The sequence below is a fragment of the Atractosteus spatula genome, chromosome 4 (assembly GCF_055471065.1).
Source record: "Atractosteus spatula isolate fAtrSpa1 chromosome 4, fAtrSpa1.hap1, whole genome shotgun sequence".
NCBI classification, from domain to species: domain Eukaryota; kingdom Metazoa; phylum Chordata; class Actinopteri; order Semionotiformes; family Lepisosteidae; genus Atractosteus; species Atractosteus spatula.
Window position 1 is genome coordinate 52411636 of NC_142709.1, and position 17105 is coordinate 52428740.

General features: G+C 43.1%; 2 protein-coding genes across 2 annotated transcripts; one reads left to right on the top strand and one right to left on the bottom strand.

Annotated features, from left to right (window-relative positions):
* The first annotated feature begins 2500 nt into the window (after window positions 1-2500).
* On the top strand, window positions 2501-8306 carry LOC148836538 (transmembrane 4 L6 family member 1). Its single transcript, XM_088914755.1, has 6 exons — window positions 2501-2604; window positions 3324-3533; window positions 3950-4018; window positions 4746-4915; window positions 6228-6420; window positions 7169-8306. Exons 2-6 carry the CDS (start codon window positions 3357-3359, stop codon window positions 7181-7183), a joined length of 624 nt encoding a protein of 207 aa, XP_088770881.1. The 5' UTR covers window positions 2501-2604; window positions 3324-3356; the 3' UTR covers window positions 7184-8306.
* Window positions 8307-9853: 1547 nt separating this feature from the next.
* neu4 (sialidase 4) lies at window positions 9854-13955 on the bottom strand. The gene is made up of 3 exons (XM_088914303.1): window positions 13755-13955; window positions 11797-12052; window positions 9854-10803 (listed from the first exon to the last, which is right to left on the bottom strand). The coding sequence occupies exons 1-3, from the start codon at window positions 13953-13955 to the stop codon at window positions 9854-9856; spliced, it is 1407 nt and encodes a 468-aa protein (XP_088770429.1).
* Window positions 13956-17105: the final 3150 nt, after the last annotated feature.

Consider the following 17105-nt stretch of genomic DNA (forward strand, 5'->3'; position numbering starts at 1 on the left):
GCTAGCCCTTTCTGCTTAAATGCATTGAAGCTATTTTTGGAACACTGTACAAATGTTCATGCTGAGAGAGGGAGTTATTCAGATCAAATGTTTTCAGGTTTTTTTTTGAGACACTGTGCTTTTCCAGATCTTTTGAATTGGTCAAATTAATTTCGCAATTCTCTTTTATTACAAGCAATAAATATGTTTTTTTATTCTCTAGTAAACCAGGTTTACTAGTATGTTTTTGTAGGGATACATTCTCTCCCAGGATTCGAACCCATGTTCAGAACCCTAAACACTATTGCATGATGCTGACACAGAAATAATTGAATTCATTCCACAGTGATTAATCAGTGATGAGTTAATAAAGAACAATTGAAAAGTTGTAACAGCACAAATGCTTTCTATTAGCTTTGTAACAGCATGGCATTTATAACAAGGGCTCTAAATCATTTCAGTACAATTGATCAGCTAGACATGGTGAGCTGAACCATTTGTAGCTTTTCGTGCGTTCACGGATATTCATATTGCTGAACGTACACTATAAACACGTTAAGCCGTGACTTATTGATTTAGTTTGCGGTGTCGGAAAATGTTCCCGTTTAGCGAAAAGAAAAGAGAAACAGTTTTCATGGAAAGCACAACTGAAGGGTTAATGGGGAGCTTGTGTTATCGGAATGTAATTCTATGCTATTTCGGTTTTCGGAAACGCGAAGTTCAGACTCACTGTGGTGAGAATGATTCATTACCGTGATAACCGGAACTTGTGAGAAGTGGTGCGTGGTATCAAATCTCTGTGAAATACATACTGTACATGATTTCTGTAACGTGTTTTTGTAGCAGCTATTTTATACGTATATTTTGAAAGAGACGGGTATATCTGTGTCAGGTGGCGCCCTTTGAGTTTGCATAAGAACTAAGTGTTTTTTACAAATGTTGCCTCCATTCTCCAACATAAAAGTGCAAATCAAGCACTGCTTTCAGAGTCGGATTCTTCTAAGAGAAAGGAAGATGTCCTAACATGGGTATTGTCTGTACTACAGTATCATCTCCAGGCTGAAGCTTGTGCATACCTGAGAGTGACACCTTTATGTGCTTAGATATCTACAACAATGTTGAGTGGAGGCACAAAGGACAAAGCATATAATAACAGATGAAGAAGGTGGAATGCAAATAATTAGGTTTAAACTTGCCTTTTTCTGTATTACCTTATAACAAAATAGAGCAGCATAAAATATATTGCCACACAGAAATATCTGGTGGAGTTTTTTTTTAGGTGCAGTGAGAGAACACTGATAAAGCAGAAATACAACACATACAATATTTAAAAAATATTGTATCTAAATTGTAATAAATATTGAATACAAATTGAAAAAATAAACAAAAATACAATGATGTAAACCTTACATTTTACATTTGTCAAACAGATATCTGTCCAATTATTATTATTATTATTATTATTATTATTTCTTACACTAGACTTTCCACTCGAAGTGCTTTACAGGTAATGGGAACTCTCCTGCACCACCACCAATGTGTAGCCCACACCTGGATGATGCAAGAGCACCAGTACGCTCACCACACACCAGTTACGAGTGGTGAGGAGTCCCTTGTGCCTCCCTCCTCAGTTTAATCAAAGTCCTGCATTGGGTAAGAAGGAAGAAGACAATGCCAGCACCTTCCTCCGCTGCTCAATGTACAGTCCATGGTGACACAGTCCTCTGCTGGGTCCAATGCTGCCTCCTGCATTCCCCCCACTTTTTCTCTCAGATCTTCTGCTGGGTGCTCCTGGCTGGGGTTTATGTCTGGGGCGTTGGCAGAGCTAACAGTTGGGGTCTAATTAACAAACTGCATAAATGCAAAAGGCCAGGTGTAAGGATACATTGTCTGCAGTCGTTCAAGTGGGTAGGCACGTTAGCACGCGTAGGCTGCAAAGGAACAAGTAAAGGTTTATTCTATGTTGAAAAGAAACACAACACTTCGGCCGTGGAGCCTTTTTTGCGTGTGACACCCGAAGAAGGCCCCACAGTCGAAACATTGTGTCTCTTTTCTACTCTTTTCAGAAGAGAAGGCATGGTTAAAACCTGTCATTCAATTCATCCTCTCAACTCTGAGCTGTGTGTTGCCAGGCGACCTTTGACATGAGGTGAAGCTCAAAGAACAGGGACAGAAACAGGACAGCCCTTACTGGAACATTGGCCATTTTTTGGAACATTGCAGTCAATATAGTCCCTGACACCAGCTGTCTCACACCCATTTTTTTCACTCTGTGACACTCCTTTTGTATATTTTAAAGTAATATGCGACCGGGTGCGCCTACAAAATTCGGATGTCAGAAGGGAGGCAGAGCGAAAAAAGAAACCGAGGACTTTGCCCAGCTCAGGCTTGCAAAGGCAGTTGGTCGTCTAACCAGGAGCTGGATGAGTGATGCGGTAGTGAAGTGATAGAGGAAGTGCAGACTGTATTTAACTCGTGAAAAAGACGAGGGTTCCTCAGATCTCTCAACACACCACTGAGCTGTCCCAGCCCTCCCGGGTTTTGCGAAATCTGCTCACTCTAGATAACAGACACCAAAAGTTAGCTGGCATCGAACCCAAGTCAAGCATCTTTTTCTTCACTGAGGTGAGTCCAGACCCGATACGCGTTAACATTCTCGCCCCTATTGATTTTGGATATCTCCCTGTCAAAACTATATTTGTAGCGTCACTTCAGTGTTTAATTTCAGCGCAGGTGAGATTTGATTAAATCACCATTTAACAGAACAAGATTGCAAATCTTGATCTTGTAATGTTAGTTTTTAAGCTTTTAAAAAGTTTTTTTGTGTTTGTTTTCTGGGTATAAATATTGCCTATACTGGTTTCCGAGAGCTGATGTTGTTACTGTGTATAAGCTGTTTTCGTTCAAATGTCCAAAATCCTTGTTTGTTTAGAAATGTTATGAACGCCAATTGCAAATTATACTAAAAGGACACGGACTGCTGTAACGTTGCTCTGTTAGAGTGAACAGTAGAATAGTGCTGTGCTTTTGCTTGTTGGGCCAGAAATAATTGATTTGAGAGACTTCGTTGTCCAGAGAACACAAGCGAGAAGCACGTCGGAGCCCTTTACCTCCGGCGACTTAAACAGGCTTTGCAATAGTTAGCAGCAGGTTGCTCATGTTTGCCAGTTCATTCCTTTTCAATGTCTTCATAATTTTAAAAAGTAGGTTTTGAATATGTATTCTTTCTCCCGGTGAACGTTTTGCGTGCTGGGGAAAAGCGCTGCAGGGTTATGTGTGAAGCAATGTGCCTCTGTGCTTGTGCCTGTGTGCTCTAACTCGCCCGCGGTGTGTGTGTGTGGCAGTGCGGCGCAATAGATCGAGCAGTGGACTCGAAGATGTGTATTGCTCGCTGTGGCAAAGCTCTGGGGATTCTCCTCATCCCCCTGGCGCTGGTCTCCATGCTGGCCAACACGCTGCTGCTGTTCCCAGACCTGCAATCCCGTTACCTGAGGGAGGGGCACATTACCATGTACGCTACCTTGGGAACAGGACTGTGGGCGTCAGGACTGTTGGTGAGGGTCTGCAGACTGATGTTTATTAATTAATAACGTGAACGTATGAACTAAAAAAAGACGCTGGTGAATATTGTTTACACTATCGTCACTGTCATGATAATTTAAAGTTAAACAAAAAATAACAAATATAATGTACTATTGCTTAATTATTTCGACGTCTTTAATTTGTTTTAATGTTCCAGTTAATTACCTCTAAGAGAACGCCTTTTTTATTGTAGTGTTTTCTATACAAATTAAAGCCATTGCAAATACTGTTTCATCTCAGATTTGCCGATTATGATCAAATCTCAGTTCAGAGAACTGTGTCGGATCTTTCGGCGTGGGTCTGTGGTTTCTGCAGATCTTAAACCAGGACAGGTTCACAAGTCACGTCTCTAGGTTAGGTTAGTTACCTTTTCTTTCCATCTTTCCAGGTTCTCCCAGCTGCGAGGGTGTTCATAACAAGCAGTCACAAGAAAGGGAGGTGCGGCTTTAGGAGTGAAGTAAGGACTTTCTGTTCATGACCGAAATTAGCATTCTGACACAAAAATAGTCCAATATAAACATCAGTATACATATTTCAATTGTATTCCTGCTTCTGTGCGCGGCACAGCGATCCAGTGATTAGCAGTGCTACCTCGTAGCGCCAGGGCCCTGGAGTGATATCTGTGTGGAGTTTGTATGTGGGTTCGCGTGGGTTTACTCCGGGTGCTCCGATTTCCTCCCACAGTACATAGACAATACTTAATTAATTGGTTTCCGGGAAAATTCGCCCTGGTCTTAGTGTGTATGTCTTACCGGATTGGCGTCCCGTCCAAGGTATAATTGTATCCGTTATATTGTCGGGATAGGCTCCGGTTCCCTCGTGACTCTGAACTGGATAAAGCGGTTAGAAAATGTATGGACTTTGCCATTGCAGCATACTGTAGCTCACTGTAGGAAGTTAGATGAACATTTTTTTTGTACAAGTTAATTTCTATAGCAGGCTGCGAAAGGCGAGTTTAATGCACTTTACTATGAAATCACCCGTGTCAAAATTGTGGAAAGAAATACATTTTCTATTCAAGTGGAGTATGTTATTCAACTTAGACATCCGGAAAAGTAGCTTTTACCTTCATTCAAAATAATGTCATATACTACTGGCTCGCGTGATTGTGCGAAATGAAAACTGGGTGGGCGACTTGGTTCATCAGCACCCTGTGTCAGTGCCCGTTTGTTTGTACCACGCAGATGCTGTGCTCGATTGTATATGCTGCTATAGCGATAGCAGGAGCCACGCTGTGTTTCGTAGTGAGTGGGACTGGACTGGCTGAGGGACCCCTCTGCAAGTACAATGAGACCTATAGCAACGGCACACAGGAGCAGGTGTGGGGCACCCCGCTGGCGCGCAAGACGCCCAGGTAAGGGTGGCTGACACCGCGTCAATATAGCGCGAACAGTTCACTTCCACACTTCACTCCAGGGAAAACATTGAAGCGGACACACAAATGTGAAATTTTATCTACCAATTCACAAACACAAAACTTCGAAACTAATAGATTTACTTTTCATTGAATTGCTGATCAATAGTCAGAGTATGCACAGAATAACTGTTATTGTATTATACTGTACTGTACGCCCAGCTGCTCTTTAATTATTGCTGTTGGGTTTTGTTTCTCTGTTACTCCAACACTCTTTATAAACAACTTTACATTCTGCTGAGGACCACTAGTTTTATATCATAGTCTGTACGTATACACAAGTACACACTGTAATTTGTCGGTAAAGAGCTTGTAAAATTAATACGCATAAGCAAATACATATAACAACATATACAATATATATATGTAATATTTAAAATATCACAGTTTCTGTAAAATACATTTGTATTCATATATTAAATGTTATCCCTTGTGTATAAATGGCAAAGAGGTGAATTACTTTTATGAAGATAAATGATTAGATTATAAGAACGTTAACATATAGAAACTTGTCAATTACTCTCTTGTTAAAAAAAAAACGCTTATACTGTGAATACAATATACAGCTTAAGATCATCTGTTCATGATGAGAACAACATCAGAGCCCTGGAGGACATTAGTAAAGAGAAGATATATCTTGGTCAAAACTGAGTTTATTTTGATTGTATGGGGGTTTCTAATTTACAATAAAGATACTCTAAAGTTGGTGCACTTGCTTCATGATTCCTTAATATCCCTGAATGATCTTGCATCTACTTCACAGAACAATTAAATGTCATTACTGATGCCTCTGTTATAGTATGCGCTGGTGTTGCTGTGGCTTTCTTTTGCATAGTTAACATTCAGGAGCTTGGATTTTAAAATTTAGACCAGAAGTTCCCAATCCTGGTCCTGGAGGTCAACATACTGTACCTGCTGTTTTTCTTTTTTATAAATTCAATGGTGTAGCTGACAACTTGGCTGGAACAGAAACAGCTGTGTGGGACTGCAGATTGGGAAACAAGGATTTAGACATACAGTATGTGAATATTGTGGCTCACCACCACACTGTTCTGGTTGTCCAGGAAGTGGGTTCACAGTCCACTGTATCACATCTCTCTTCACTAAAGCACTTTGTGTAGTTTCAAGGACGTGGTACTGTGTGCTGGAAGGAGTTTTGGGACGCTTCACATGGCTGGATGAGCAAGGTGGGACACACAGATTCCTCTCAACTCCATTGACACTTGTGCTGTTCTGTGTCCTGATTTCCCAGCCAGCCGAACTACCTGTTTGACCCAAGCAGCTGGGAGGAGGTGTGTGTGGAGCCGCAAGGCGTGGTGCTCTGGAACGTGGTCCTGTTCTCCACCCTCCTGGCCAGCAGTGGGACACAGGCGCTGCTCTGCACCATCCAGGTCCTCAACGCCATCCTGGGCTTCTTGTGTGGGCCAGACATCAAGCACAACAAGGTAGGGAAAGGACTGGCAGAATTCCACTCTGTCAGGTTGCAAACACTGCTGGGCACCGTAGGTTAGAAACGAAACTCCTGGAGAGACCACCCTCAGCTCATGTGATCTGTCTAACATCCTGACAGGCATAAACATAGGTGGCTGTCCTAGCTTGATAGTGCTTTAACAAATATCCTATTACTCATCAACCTTCTACAATTTGAAGTTCTATAGAATGTTAAAACATCCCCAGATATTCAGTATCAAGGAGCCTAGGTTGAAGTTAGGTTAATTGTAGGGTTCTATATTAATCTATAGTATAAATGATTTACTATAATAACATACTACAAAACCTCAGCTGCAGGTAAATTGATCATTAACAGAATATCTATATAATCAACTGATGTGTCACTTCTCACCACCTCTGTTGCTGTGTCTCTTGCATCTCCTGTTCAATGCCTTCAAAGCTGGCAAACATCTGCACACACACAGTGCCACAGAGCCCCCTTTACAAGCTTAGGTGTGTCACCCTTTGCTAGGCTTATCTGAATTTAAAAAATATTTTCATTACTAACTTGCTTATTAAGGAGTCAAATTAATTTGACTGCAGGATGTTGCCTGCTTGATTTTATTCTGAGACTTTGGCTTGAAAATTGCAAGAAACTTTGATTGATTGTCAACTGCAATGACAATTTTTGCTCATAATCTTATGGCCTAATGTCTGTATTAAGTACTGTATACGATGAATTGCAAACATTCTGTGTTGTAGGTCAGCCCAGTGTGAAGAAACAATCCATTCACAGAAGAGGAGGAAAAAAAGCACTTTAAACCTTTGGAACAGTAGGAACTGAGTGTCAGGACTTTCTCTCAGTTTATTCAGTGAAACTGATTTTTCTGACTCGTTGAAAACTGCTGAAGAGAAAAGTATGGGAAACTGGTGCGGGTGCTGTTTGATTTTTGTTTCCCATGCTGTCGTCTGGCAATAGAATAGGACTCTGCATGTGGACAACATGCTTTCAAAACAGGATGAGCCCTGTGTCCAACACCACCTTTTCCTTAAGACTGTCCACAGAGAGCCTGCTCCACCACATCTCTGTGCCTGCTTTGTCATTCTGAAAAGATTTTACTGGGGCTCACTTTCCACCATCAGTCTCTAAAAATGGTTCTGATTCTTGTTCTGTTTTGGTTTTTATGCCTTGTGGTAGCTCTGTCAGTAAAGATGCATACTTAGAGTGTAGTGTGGCCTCAAGAGCTCATCCAGCTATTAAACAGGCTGGGGGGGCAACTGGCCTCTTCTTGCTTGAAAGTGCTCTTACATTTTTATCAATGGATAAAATCTGGCTAAAGTTATTATCCCACTATGACTGGGACTCTGCAGTCATAGTTTCACATCACCTCCAGGGTGGTGTTGAGCAAGGTGTCCTTAACTTATCACTGTTTGCAGTGATGAATGTGCCAAATTGTCAGTAATAAATGTTAAATTTCTTCAGTTATCCATTAGTCTCCCTTAGGCACTATTCTGGAGTGTATGAAGCCAAATGGCTGGACATCAGGGATACTGGGCAAGAGCACAGACAGTTCTCATCCTTCCTGTGTCAGTGCAAGGAGCTGTAGCAGCTGGAAATGGGAGAATATATACAGTATGAATGTGAAGTATCTATCAAGGTGATTCAGAATGTCAAATACAAAACCCTCAAAAATGGTGCATATATGTTACCATGCTTTACATGCAAGGGACTCCACATAACCTCAGGACAAACCATTTTTTCCTGGTAAAAGGATGACTATGAACCCTTCAAGTATGAAATGAATGCATTTAAATTAACCAGCAGCATAATTTGTTCAATGTAAACCTTTCTCAATACCAGTAGACTAGAAACTGTAAAATTACTGATATGTGCATTTTTGGAAAGACCTGTATATGGAGTATTTATTAATACTCACAATCTTTTTATGTATTAATTAATTTCAATTATATTATTAAAATATTATCATTTGTGATTTAAATATTTTAGCACCAATTATGTATTTGGATACTGGACTTCATATAATATGCAGCGTGAAATTTGACACATACATTAGAAAGAGCTGAATATACTGAGAGGAAAAGCACTTCCATTAGTGAAATGTCTTAATGGCTCCAAGGAGCTTCATATGGACAATTCTTGCTTCAGCAGACTGAGGATCGCAGCGAATATATCACGCCATTAAAATGCCACGCAGCAAACATGCCTGCATTCATCACTGCATGCTACAATTGCAGATTCCTCTCTGCGATCAGTAATCACAGCATCTTGCAGATGACTGGCAGAAGTCATTATAAGGCAAGGCAGGGTACTATACCCATGCATTATGATATTAACAGACTGAATGGCATTTTAGAAAATTACTGCACTGTTACATTCATTGCACACTTGTCAGCAATTCAATGGAAACAACTGTTTCATCAGAAGTAATGCTGAGGAAAAACTTATTTTACGCCCACCAAAAAATCCCTAAGCATTTACTTTCAAACAGATTGACAACGATGGTGATATTACTGTATAATTTCCCTGAAATGGATAAATATTTCTTTTCGTTTCTGGTGTACATTGTTTGAATAAATGAGAATGTACTGTACCGATGATTTATTGATTGTTACAAAGTATTTTTTCTAGATTGCATGTCCTCTTTAATGGCTTCACACAGCAGTGTGCTGACATGAATGGAGCTGGAGTGAGATAACCTGCTCAGTGCAGAATCTCTGCTCTTAGGTTTCACAGTAAGATCTAGATTGATCTCACTCTCGCCACAGACTTACAACAGGATGGGTTATGAAATCAGGCTATTGTGCAAAAGACAGGCCAATACTGGATGTGGTGGATGTTTACCAAGGGGCCAGCCTACGTCAGCAGACAGCCCTGGAGTGGAAAAACATAACAGACAGCATCATTAACCACACATCAGTGGATTATTCTTTATAGTGTGAAAAAGCAGTTCCTGCTTAAACCCAGACATTTTAAACCTTATTCTATCATGTAAATAGATTACCCAGCCCAATTATCCACCCCTTTAAGGGCCAACCTGCACAGTCGGCCTTAGCTTCTTTTTCACATCATAGCAATGGCAGAATTGAAGCATTAAAAGGAGCTCAAAATTACCTGGGAAGACATAAACCTATTGCCTCATTGCAAGCTGAGGACACCTTTCCCAGCTGTGGACCCAACCACCTGGGGCACTGTTTAACAAACCAGTTTTGGAGGAATCCCAGTCATATTTGACTAATGTCACAGCCCAGCTTGAACCAAAATTCCATGGACGACAGGACCCGATCTATTTACTGGAAGGGTGGCTTTAATGGGTGGGTTTTCCGAGTCTATAACCATGCTCTAAGATTGTGCAGCAGAAGTGAACACATAGAGAATGGTGAAAAAGTGAAATCAGCCTCAGGTGCAGGATGGAGGTGAGGACATCTCTAGGCAACACTGCAGTGATTCCATTTCCTGCTGCGCCTCATCTCAGCTTTCCCCCTGAAGCAACCTTCTCCCCTGGGGATGTTACGAATGAGCTCATAGAATGTGAAGATGCTGAAGGAAATCTCTTCGTATGGGGTTTGGGTACCGTTCTCAAACAGGCATGCGAACGCTATGCCTGGGGGGCTGTCGAAGGAGTCCAGGGAAGGCAGCTCCAGGTAAGCCAGGTCTGAGTAGGCACTTGGACCCTCGTAGATGACCCAGGGCTCGGACCAGCTGTCAGGGTCTCTGGGGAACAGGCTGAGGTAGATTCCCAGATCAAGACGGCTCGAAGGGAATGTGGGGTGGGAGTAGATCACCCAGGTAGGAGGAAGGAACTTTGCACTTTGACCTTTGTGGAATTGATTCTTTTTGCCACAGTGGGAACTGGTGGGGAGAGCAACAGGGTTTCTGTCCAGCATGGTGCTGCAGGATCTTAGGAGCCTTTGGGATACCTGCTCCTGCCATTCCGCTCTGTGGGTGCCGGACAAAGTCTGAGACTGGAAGTCAAAGGGTGCTGGGAAACCCACTGTACTTCCGTGGCACCCATGAGGCGGCTCCACCAGCTTCTGGACCAGCAGCCCCTCCTGGAACACCGCCCCATCATCGAGACTCAGGGCCTGCACCCGGTATCCCAGCGGGCTGCGGGCATTGCAGTACAGGACATTCGTGCCACTCTCTTCATCCACCGACACCATCTGGCACTCCACGGTCTTCAGGTTCGGTACGAACTCCCCAAAGCGCCAGGTGCGGCCGTGAGTGTCGCTGTGGAAGCAGAAGGAGTGCGGTGTGGTGAGGCACACCTTGCCGAAACACTCCCGGCAGTGGATGTAGTAGGCATATGCCGGGACGAGGAGTCGTCCAGATTTCAGCTGAATGCCATGGCCCGGCCCCAGAGCAAAGGTGGCCCAGTCTACCAAGAGAAAAAATAAACACCAACGCACATATGAAGCAGGGAGCATTCAGGGCTTTCTAAGCCAATTCATCTAATACAGGGTCGTGGGGCAGCCAAGGTGGGGTATACTCTGGACAGAAAGCCAGTCCATCACAGGGTAGACAGACTCACAGAACCAGAACCAGTTCTCACAGAAGCCAATTAACCTACCAGTATGTCTGTGGACTGTGAGAGGAAACCAGAGCACCCAGGGGACACCCATTCAAACATGGGGAGAACGTGCAAAGTCCAAGCAGGTAGCACCCCAGGAACTGAACCCAGGGACGCAGCACCGTAAGACAGCAATACTAACTACTGTGCCCTATGCATGTACATGATTTTCTTTTTAATTTTACCCTACCATGTTTCTTGTACTTGCACGTATGTTTTCTATAATAATCATAATAGTGATTAATGATAATGTGAGAATTTCACTGCCACACAATGGCCAAGGGGCAGATAATTTTGGCATTTCCATTCCATTCCCCTGGGAGACACTGTCTGCTTCATTCCCCATTCCGCTGAGGATAACAGGGGTAACACAGCAGGCACTAAATCATACAGGCTTGAGATTGGAAAACAATACTATGCCTCTGCCCCTTCTCTCTCTCACATTCATCCTGTGCATCTCTCCACCACCCCATCTCCATCTGTACAGCTGCCCCTTGGTCACTCTTCACTCTGCAGGGGCCTCAGCTTCATCGTCTTACTGGCAGGGAGCTGCCCCTCAGCCGAGCGGGTCGAGCCAAATTTACCGTGACTAAAACAATTAAGCATGTTCAGTGCACTGAACACCTGGGTGATGTTATTCCTGGCGAACAGTGAAGCAGAAGAAGAAGAGGGGGGGGGGGGGTTACTCCCTGGTTGGAGAGAAAATAAGATTGAATAAAAGGAAACAGAGTGGCAACACACTGTGCACCGGTGTGTTTAAGCGCTTGCAGGAGCCGAAGCCGAGGCGGGAAGACGACCTACCCTCGATGGCGTCTCCGATAGTGCACTGAGTGAGATCCGTGACCGAGCTCCAGCTCCGGCCTTGGTCCCCGCTGGAGACGTAGCACAGCCGCGTGACGTTCTTGCCGGTGATGAGCTGCTGGGACTCGGAGGTGTGTCCCAGCACGGCGATGAAGAACAGGAAGACGGTGCCGGTGAACTCATCGTAGACCGGGCAGGGATTCATCGACCGGTAACCCCTCAGCTGCGCGGATTCCAGTGCTCTCATGTCCTCCCACTGCAGAGTGGACATTTTTAGTCTACTTTTTTTCTGATGTTTTTAAATTCACAAATCATCCACTGCTAGTGGAAGAATTGGATTCCAATCCCCACCCCAAAAGTGCTCAGCTAAATGGGCTTCACGGCTCCAGGCTCTTGGCTCTTGCATCTCTCCCAGTTAAAACTCGAGAGAGAACAGTGAAATTACTCATTTTATTGGACTGTATGCTGATTGCCTGCAATTTGCATACAAGGATGTAGGGGAGTAGTAGTTGATGAAATAGTCGCATTGTTAATTAGTCTATTAGTGTTATGTTCAAGCAAAGGTGTTAGAATTTAGTTGTAAAGAATTTCAAATGGAATGGCAACATGAATTAGTCGGGTTTTAGAATTTTTAACGAACAGCTCTCAACGTGAAAAGTAGTGGAATAGTTATCTGATGTTCGTTGCAGTTCTATCGAATCACCACTAGGTGTCTTGTCCCTTTTATTGTACCCTACCGATCGTAAGAGCAAAGAGACCCATATCATTAAGTCTGCTGAAGACACAGCCCTGTGATCAAGTGCCCATCCTAAATGATATTATTGAATGTTGAGTTCTTTTTGGAGTTAAATATTTTTTGGGGAAAAAACGAACCCCTCATTGATTTTAGGAGCACTGCAATCCCACTCCAGCCGATTTAATAAATGGTCAGACTACAGAATTTTTTGATGATTATATGTAACTGGAACAGGTCATAGATAAAAAAAATTAAGAAGGTACAAATGCTGTGAGACTATTTACATAAATGGTCAATGGAAACTTTTTCTAAGAATACAGCGTTTTTAAGGTATACAAAAGTATATTAACACTCCTCAACAAAACTTTTATTTAAAGTCTCTTAATATACTGTCTTGCTTGTTGGGTTATTAACATCAGTGCTGTAAATCGTAATAAATTGTGAAAATTAATGAAGACAAGCAGCAAAATTGTTAGGGCGAATCAGATCAACATAAATCCCTTCTACAAACACACCTCACCCCTCCACTCTCAATCTACACTAATTACAATTTTCCTATCTGGGGGACACCTTAATACCTCAATAGGTGTAACAGTAAGAGGCTTAGGAAACTGGTGTCCTCCTCTGCAATATCACTCTTAATGTAACATATTTGCTATCTCCTGAAAGTATTTTAAACACTGTATTGGAAAATGTTGTTTTTGTTGTACTGTTGCGCTGCAAAACAAATTGCCCTTAAGAAAAAATAAAGCTTGAATTGATTTGAATTGAAAGGGAGAGACCCCTGAGATTACCGGTTACCCCCACGACGCTTAACAAAAGCTGCATCTAAATGCACACAGTTCGTCAAGTCAATTATGATATTTTGTATATAATAAGAGTCTATTTTATTCTACTTTGGTTAAATATAGTGACCCCATTCACATAAAAAGCTTAAAAACATAAGCTATAATTTAAATTGACCCTTTGGTATTGTTTTCTAGTGAGAAAACAACATGCTGAAGTTCATAAGAAATGTTGTTTTTTTTCTAATACAAACACAAAAAGCAGTTAGGTTTGTCCAATTGGTTTCACGACACCGTGGGCTCATGCAATACAAATCTTTCATCTCCTTTGGCAGAAAGGGCAATGTCTTCTGTTAGTAGGCAGCCCTTTTATGCCTGTGCTTGTCCATCGGCCTGCGGGGCCTCGCACTGTGCAGATGGGGGCAGGAGAGCCTCACCTCTACGTAGTTACGGTAGAAGATTCCTCTGCGCAAAGCCAGCAGGTTGGCCTGGGCGTCGTCGGGGCTGAAGCGCTCTTCACAGAAAGCCAAGAAAGTCGTCGAGCCTGGGAGGTAGAGCAGGGCAGGGATTCTGTACGTCACGCCACTGGCTTCCTTCCGAAAGAGCACGGTCCGGGCTGGGAAATATGGCGAGCCCATTGCTGCTGAACACACAGACACTAACACAGAGAACAAGACGTTTTTGACACACGTGACCAAGCTTGTGTTGACAGCATCAGAAGAATAAAAAAAAACACTGTTAAAGTGGAACACTTACAGTTTGATCCCGGTCAGAGCACAGAAGAGCTCTGCTGAAGAGTCTGATGTGAGCGTGCAGATAGGAGTGAGCTATAGTCCTCCCTCTGCTGTCCAGTATCAGTGCCCAGTGCTGAGCCCCATTCACAGAGTGCGGGCAGGGTGCCTGCTGACCCAGAAATCAGCTCAGCTCATCATTACTACAGCTCCGCATGCATCAGCACACCAGGGCATTGTTGTGCGGCAAATATACTGGCTCCCCAAATGAAAGGAAGAAAAGAAGCTCATTAGGCTGGTACAGTTAAAGAAAACGTACTCTGTGTCTTTTGTTATTAAATTGAAAAGGACCTCCAGCTATAGCACAATTTGAATACATTTCTTTTTCTGCTTTCTCTTTGGTCTCTCAAGCATTCTTTTAATGGCATTATCATTCCATCTTGTTTACTGACAGTGTGTTGCGTTAAACATGCAACATAGGAAGCCACTCGAGACTCTTGGAAAACCAGCAGGTGTTAAAACAGCAGCTAATCTGCTTGCTGTTTTCTGACACAAGTCCAGACATGCTGTGTTGTCACAAGAGGCTGGGTTATCTGCTTTGACTGCGTGGCCGGGAAAGATGGTCGCCTCTTGTTTCTTTTCTAATGACAATAGAATTATGTGTTCAAGCACATAAATATGTTCTAGTGCAGTTCTTTCACAGAGGAACAGGAACCTCGGCTGTAAGCAGCTGAAGTTCTTACACTTATCTTTGCTGTTGTAAATACATCTTAAATACATAAATACATCTTAAATACATTTCCAGCAGCCATATCACCCTGCAACTCACAACTGGCAACCCACTGCAGCTAAGCAGGTGTGAGCCTAGTCAGTACCTGGATGGGAGACCTCCTGGGAAAAACTAAGGTTGCTGCTGGAAGGGGTGTTAGTGGGGCCAGCAGGGTGCACTCACCCTGTGCTCCATGTGGGTCCTAATGCCCCACTATAGTGACGGGGACACTATACTGTAAACAGGCGCCATCCTTCGGATGAGACGTACTGTAAAACCGAGGTCCTGACTCTGTGGTCATTAAAAATCCCAGGGCGATTTTTCAGTTTCTCGAAAAGAGTAGGGGTGTAACCCTGGCGTCCTGGCCAAATTTCCCATTGGCCCTTACCAATCATGGCCTCCTAATAATCCCCATCTATGAATTGGCTTCATTACTCTGCTCTCCTCCCCACTGACAGCTGATGTGTGGTGAGCGTACTGGTGCGCCATGGCTGCCGTTGCATCATCCAGGTGGATGCTGCACATTGGTGGTGGTGGAGGGGAGTCCCCATTACCTGTAAAGCACTTTGAGTGGAGTGTCCAGAAAAGTGCTAAATAAGTGTAAGCAATTATTATTATTATAAATACATAAATCTTGTACCCAGCTCACCCAGGTGAAAACTAAGAATGGTATCAGAGTGGGGGTGTTGTATGTTCACCTGTTGTATGTTTGGAGCCAATTTGTTTGTCTGGAGGGCGCCATGGTGGCACAATGATTAGAACTGCTGTCTCAGAGTGCTGGGGCACTGGGTTAAATTCTGAACCAGTGGTGTGTGTGTATGTTCTCCCCATGTTCACGTGAGTTTCCTCTGGATGCTCTGGTTGCCTCCCACAGTTCAAAGACATGCTAGTAAGATGATTGGCTTCTAGGAATAACTGGCCCTGATGTGAGTTTCTGGGTTTGTGTCTGTGCACTGCAATGGACCGCTGTCCCAGCCAGGGTGTATCTTGTCTTGCACCCATGGCTTGTAGGACAGGCTGTGGCTCCCCCGTGACCTTGTATAGGATAAAGTGGTTAGAAAATAGATGGGCAGATGTTTGGTTGGATGTCTTGCAGCTGTAATTGGCTGCTTGTAAGATAGAGGCGATCCTACAAGCAGTGTAATGACAAGCACAGTGTCACTTGTTTCTGGAACCCTGAACAGCATGTACATGTCACAGAGTGACTGGGTAAAATAACGAGGCTTGAAATTAACGAAAACAAAGACATGCTGTTTGACCAGCCAAACATCCTCTATTCCCATACTGCATTGGTGCTAACTCTTGTGCCTCCTGCAGTGCTGCTCTTCAATGCAATGTAATGCAAGACTTTAGCAAAAGCTTTCAAATGACCTATATTTGGGAGAATTTCTCTTTCGAGAAGATGGTTCATGAACAACCTCTCCAGAATGATAAGGTAAGCAATCAGTAGAGGGAGGCTGAGGCCTTGACTGCAGTTCAAACACTAGGTTATTGAACCCGAGGTCTCAGTTCTACAGTAGAACCGCAGGGTAGAGAGCTGACAAATGTAAGGCTGAGACGTACTGTGTTAATCCGCTTGTGCTGAGCTCAGAAAAAAATGAACCAACACACATTTTTAATGAAATATATACAGTATATGCAACATCTCATAAACATCTCATGAGTAATGGCCATGCCCCCAAAACACCCCTTGACATATTTGTATACATGCATATGAAGTAGAGTGAAAAAGAGAACTGAAGGACTATAGAAACATCCATGGACCAAGTAATTAAGCGCTTATTATTCCTAAATATCAGGAGTATGAGGAACCAAAAACAAGTGATGGAAACTACTCCAGTAGCAGTAGATCATCATGTAACTGAAATCAGAGAAGCCATCAGGGGCATCAACAGCCAAACCCGCAGAGATGGCATTTTCTTATACAGCTTGTCAGGACACCTACCACAGGGAGCACCTGTATTGATCCAATCTTTTCTGAGAAACCATGCCAGGGAAAGGAAAACAGGTGAGTGAACTGCTTGGGAACTAAGATTGTAACATGGTGTGCTATGACAATATACTTTAAAAACAATAGGTAGAGTCCAAGATAAGAGCTTGCAATTTTGAAGAAATGGAGTATAAAGGAATGCAACATCTTAAAGAGAAGTAGAATTGAGTAGGGCCGTAGGGGACATTCTGCAGGGATTAAGAAAGGGAACGTCTTGCTTAGCAAACATATTGTAGCTGTCCGGAAGTGGGCTGGACCAGGATTCTGAGCACAGGACCTTGGACAGTCTATTTTGCAG